The sequence below is a fragment of the Panthera leo genome, chromosome C1 (assembly GCF_018350215.1).
Source record: "Panthera leo isolate Ple1 chromosome C1, P.leo_Ple1_pat1.1, whole genome shotgun sequence".
Taxonomy (NCBI): domain Eukaryota; kingdom Metazoa; phylum Chordata; class Mammalia; order Carnivora; family Felidae; genus Panthera; species Panthera leo.
Window position 1 is genome coordinate 18,234,542 of NC_056686.1, and position 5,459 is coordinate 18,240,000.

A 5,459-nucleotide genomic window follows, 5' to 3' on the forward strand; every position below is an offset into this window, starting at 1 on the left:
AACACACAATAAACATTAAAGATAGGCAAATAAATATTACAGGGTGGTAAAAGCTATGGGAAAAAGCAAAGTAGATTAGAGGCATCAGGGTTCTAGAGAGTGTGTAAGCAATTTCCAGGAGGATAGTCAAGGTAGACCTCATTGACTAGGTGATCCTTGAGTAAAACCCTGAAATTTACCAAGGAGATACCTGATGGTAGAGCGTTCTAGGCAGAAGTCACAACCAGTGCAAAGGTTGTGAGGCAATAGCAAGCTTAGAAAGTTCAAGCAGTGGGCAGTGTCAGGGCCCCAGGAAGAGGATCACAGAAACAGGGGAGCCATCAGGTAGGATTTTAACCTTTGTTCTGAGAAAAATGAGGGACTTTGGGGAGGTTTGGGGCTTAAGAGCGACATGACTAAGGGTTTCTAATAGGATCACTCTGACTGCTGCATTTAGAAAAGATGCTCAGTGACAAGGGTAGAAGAAGGGAGACCAGTTAGGAAGCCGGTGCGGAGGTTCGGGCAAAAGATGACGGCGCCTCGAGCCAGGATCCTAGCTGAGTGGGTAGTCTGGAAGCGGGGTGAAAGAGAAAGAGAAGTCCGGGAGTAACACCAAGGCTCGTGGCCTCAACACAGGAAAGATGTTGCCATCGACGGAGGCGGGGGGACCTTGGGAGGGGCAGGTCGGTCTTCTGGGGGTGCGTGAGGAGTGAGGGGGAAGGGAAGGGTGGGCATCAGGGGTTCGGTTCCGGGACACGTTAAGTTGGGGATGTCTCTCCAAGTGGAAATGCCAAGCAGGAAGCTGCCTGTACCAGCTGGAAGATCGGGAGAGGAGCCTGAGCTCGACTTTGTTAGCACAGCACTCGTATTCAGAGCCGCGGGAACGCCATCCACACGGTGCGGGGCGTGATGCGGGCCAGGGCAGGATGGGCAAGGAGGGCGTGAGCGCGCAGGGAGAGCTAACTTTATAAAATATGGCCAGAGGGACACGCGCCTTCCCGCGCTGGGCGGCGAGCCGGCGGAGCCCCGCCCGACCCGCAGCCCCGGGCCCGGGCGCTCTCGTCCGCTTCCTGCCCGTCGGCGTGGTGACCGGGCGGCCGGAGCCGAAACTCCTCCGACGGGCGTTTGCGTTTTCGGCCAGCTCCCCAAACGAGGCAGCTGTGCGCCGACCGGGGGAGGAAGCCCAGGAGACCGGGGCCACGGGGCGGGAGCCGATCTTAGTCACCCGTGGACTCGTAAAACCAACACAGTCACAACTTCCAGGATGACAGGAGAGGCCGGCAGGCTTCTCTTCCGCGCGCGGGCCGCGCCGCCCGCGTCACTCTGAGGTAACTGCCTTTCTCTTCAATCGCTCCATGGAGCCCCCAGGGCGGGAGGCCTCCTCCACTACGGGTCGAACGATGGGTCAAGCGGCGCTGCGCGAACAAGGCTGCTCCAGTGCCACAAAAGGATTCGCAGGGCGGGGCTACCCAACTCTCTCTCTCTGCCTCTCTCTCTCTCTCTCTCTCTCTCTCTCTCTCTCTCTCTCTCTCTCTCTCTCTTTTTCTCTCGTTCTTATTGGCTGCGGTCGCGAGACTCTCCTCCCGGCCTGGCTACTCGGGAGTCTCGGAGTCCGGCAGCGGCTCGCCCCCTTGGGCGCGCATGCGCACGCGTGGCGGGTGCTCCCCGCACTGAGCAGGCGCGGCCTCGTGTCGGCCGAAGGGGCGGGTGGAACGGCGCGCGCTGCGTCCCGGCGCTCGGCTTTCCCTGCCGGTCCCGCCCTCCGTCGCGGCGGCGCGGTGTATCTTGGGATAGGGAGCGATCTCCGAGCGAGGCAGCAAGATGGACGCGGGATTCTTCCGCGTAAGTAGAAGCGCGGGGATCTGGGGTGAGGTGAGGGCCTCATCGGTGAGGCCCGACAGGAGGCCTAAGCTCGGGACGGTGTGGCCACCGAGGGGAGGCTTCGAAGATCCTGGCGGCCCTCCGTGCCGGCGGACGCTCCCCCCTGCCCTGCGGCGGAGACCGGTGCGCCCCTGCGCAGTCTCCTCCTCCGGGATCGTCCCCCCTACGCGGCAGCGACGGTCGCCGGAAAATGGCGGCGGGAATGGGCCAGAGCCGTACCTCGGCGCTCGCCTGCCTAGTGGGGCCTGCAGGCCGAGCCGCGCGCGCCGCCGGGTCCTGGGGCCTAGTTGGGCCGCGAGGAGGAAGTCCCTGGGGGGAGGCCGGAGGGAAGCCCTGAGGTGACTGGCGGCGGGAGGATTCTGGAGAGTACGGGCTAGGGGTACCGCCCCAGGAGAGCGTGTTAGAGAGAGGAGAGGACAGGAAACGGCGTTCGGCGGCTTCTCCCTCGAGAGCGGCGCCAACCACCCCCTCCCCCGTCGTCCCTCCTGGTCCTAAGTCTTCGCGAAGGCGCGGGTCAGAGTTCGCGGGAACTCCCGCCCAATTTGATATCCCTTTAGGGAGGGGAACTCAGATAATACGTCGTTGGAACGTTTGAATCTGAGACTCTGAGGGCAGCGGGTGCAACAAAAAGTGTGCACGTGTATGGAGGCAGGGGCACGGGGTAGAGCCCCTCTCCCTCCCGCACGCCGCTCCCCACCCCCCACCCCCGTTTGTTTCTTTCTTTTGAAGTCCGCTGGAGAAAAGGGGCCCCTTACCTACCTAGATTGTCCCGGGGCCACGCTCCCAGCACCTGCGGGCGGGGGAGCCACCTCGTCGAAGTTGGTGCTCGGGGCCCAGACTTTATCCGGCTGGTACTGCAGGGCCCGTTTGCCCCGTATTCCGCTTCTGTAGGAAACGGGTACCTAGGAGAGATCTAGATGGATGGGAAGTGACACTGATAGGACTAGAGTTTGCAAATGCTTTCAGTGCAGAACCGACCCTATAAGAGACCGGTGGTTTGGGTCAAAATCCATACTTGGTGTAACATACGTTGCGCCTCTCTGCTCCCTGGGGCGTATTAATAATGCAGTTTGCATGTTTTTTAAAGGGAAAGTTGAAAGAGGGGAAGGACCAGGACTTGAGAGAACGTAACTCTGGACACTCTGAAGCCGACGTTGAAATTCTTGAATTGGCTTTAAATGTGCCAATGAGTTTTTCATCAAAAGTCGCAGTATTATTCCCAGCCAGTTATTCGATTTCTTAGGTTGTGCGAAGGATAACTGTAGTTATTTCCATAATGATAGTTTGAATTGAGAGTACTTACCACATTTTCATGCTGTTAATGAACTCTTTTCTAATTTTCATAAAAGTATTTTGTAGTAAGTACTCAGTATTTCCTGTGATCCAGTGTAATATTTTGACACAAAAGCCTATTTTGATTTTTCTTTTCTTGTTGTTATGACCTTTAGTGGAAAGGAGTTCCAACAGAAAAAGAACAAGGTGGTTCATAAATCAAAAAAAAATTTTTTTAACGTTTGCCCGTTTTTTGAGAGAGGGAGCCTGAGTGGGGGAGGGGCAAAGAGAGAGGGAGACACAATCCAAAGCAGCCTCCAGGCTCCGAACTGACAGCACAGCCCCCCACCCCCCACCCCCCAGCGTGAGGCTTGAGCTCATGGACCGTCACTACCTGAGACAAAGTCACTACCTGAGCCAAAGTCGGACGCTTAACCACCCAGGCACCCCCGGTGGTTGATAAATTTTAAAACAAAGTTTGCTTTTGGTGTTATTAAAAACCTGGACGAAAGGAGGGGGAGTTATATACTACCTATAATTTCTTCAAGGAGTTGACTGGATTTAAACTGAGTTGCAAGAATTTAGGGCAATTACTTTTTAGTACACTGCCAACAAGATAGTAAACTGAATTTTTCATTTAAGATCAAAATGATGGCTTTCATTTGTTGAACTTCTGGCACATGCCAGTTACTTTACATATATTATTTTGAGTTTTTCGGCCCTGCAAAGTAGATTTTAGCAAGTAAGAAAGCATTGTAAAAAAGGTTAAGTAATGGGCTTTGAGTCATGTGGCTTAAGTAGTGGCAGAATTGGGATTCTAATCCAGGTTCTTTACCTTCCTAGACAAAATTTTCCCGATCACTTTCCAAGGGACGGTGGCCAACTCCGTGAACCCATCAGTAGATTTCACATCACATAGCCAGTTATTTTTTTTATTTGGTCCACTTGGAATGAGAAAATGCAGATTAACTAGTGATCACTTGATAATCTCCTGTAGTATTTGTAAGCTCTCATTTTTCCAAATTTATTGCTGAAATTAAGTTAATTATTAGGGTAGACCTGTAACAGATTCCATGTTCTCAAAGTTATGAAAACCAACATACAGTCCCAGCGTGTTTTCTTTTTCCTTTTCCGCTTGTTCATAGGCATGACCGTAATTTGCAAGCATGCTACTGGTTTTCAGAAGAGGATGAAATTTAATGGTGTTGTTTGGAAGTATATTAAGTATAGTAAATATTTCAGTGTGTTCTTATTTACACAAAAAAGCCTTAAATGTCTTTTAACATAGAAAAAGGCGTAAAAAGATACACATCAAACTTAACTTGGTTGTGGGGGAGGTGCTAGCTTTATGCAATATTGCCATATTGACCTGTTACAACAAGTTTATGTTTTGTAATTTTTAAATACAGTCAAATTTTTAAAATGTCAGCTTCATTGGGAAAAAAGTATGCATTCTACACCTATGAGTATTAGCTGTGGTGTTTTCTATTTACTTGATTACCCTACTTCTACTGTAAAGGTCATGGCCATGATTAACTGACAAAAATCAGAAATTTAACTTTGAACTCTTAATTAAAATGTGTTTCTCTTCCCACAGGGAACAAGTGCAGAACAGGATAATCGGTTCAGCAACAAACAGAAGAAGTTACTGAAGCAGCTGAAATTTGCAGAATGCCTAGAAAAAAAGGTATTCTTCTAGATAAAACTGCTTTTGCACCTTTATAGCACAGTTGGTTCATCTTGGGACTGTTAAACATTTTCCACCTTTTAGCAACAACGACACAGAGTAGCACAGCCACATAAGAATGAGCCATATTGTAGCGTGTTACACCAAAAAAATTTCATCGGTTAAAAGGAATTTTGTTGGGCAAAACTCTGCAGTGAGCTTTCTTTTAGGATTGTGAACCCTGTACTCAGTCATTTCTTGTATGCTTTATCAGGTGGATATGAGCAAAGTAAATTTGGAGGTTATAAAGCCTTGGATAACAAAACGAGTAACGGAAATCCTTGGGTTTGAAGATGATGTTGTGATTGAGTTTATATTCAACCAGCTGGAAGTGAAGGTAATAATACACAAATGGCTCTTATTTCTGAATATGTGACATAATTTTGTGAATCTATGGAAACTGAATTTTTCTATGGAGTGCAAATATAGGAGGGTTGTTTTACAATGTTTGTTGTGAAAAGAATTCACTTTGTAAACAACTATTAAGGCTGGAAGTTTAGTGAAGGTACATAGTTTTGAAAGCTACACAGGTGAAAAATCAAACTTATTGTTTGTAATTTTGCTGTTACATGTTAAGTTACTTTGACAGCAATTTTCTAAT

General features: G+C 49.8%; 1 protein-coding gene across 13 annotated transcripts in view; it reads left to right on the top strand.

Annotated features, from left to right (window-relative positions):
* Positions 1-305: 305 nt before the first annotated feature.
* SRRM1 (serine and arginine repetitive matrix 1) overlaps positions 306-5,459 on the top strand; it is a 37,794-nt gene continuing 32,640 nt past the window's right edge. For 3 of the 13 annotated variants that reach the window (XM_042948803.1, XM_042948804.1, XM_042948797.1), the window contains exons 1-3: positions 1,680-1,821; positions 4,730-4,819; positions 5,073-5,195. In XM_042948803.1, coding sequence (XP_042804737.1) covers positions 1,801-1,821; positions 4,730-4,819; positions 5,073-5,195 — 234 coding nt within the window. In that variant the 5' untranslated portion in view covers positions 1,680-1,800. Of the gene's footprint in view, positions 325-1,154; positions 1,308-1,678; positions 1,822-2,179; positions 2,199-4,729; positions 4,820-5,072; positions 5,196-5,459 lie in introns of those variants that run through there. The other 10 variants (XM_042948795.1, XM_042948802.1, XM_042948796.1 and 7 more) reach the window with 7 other exon arrangements.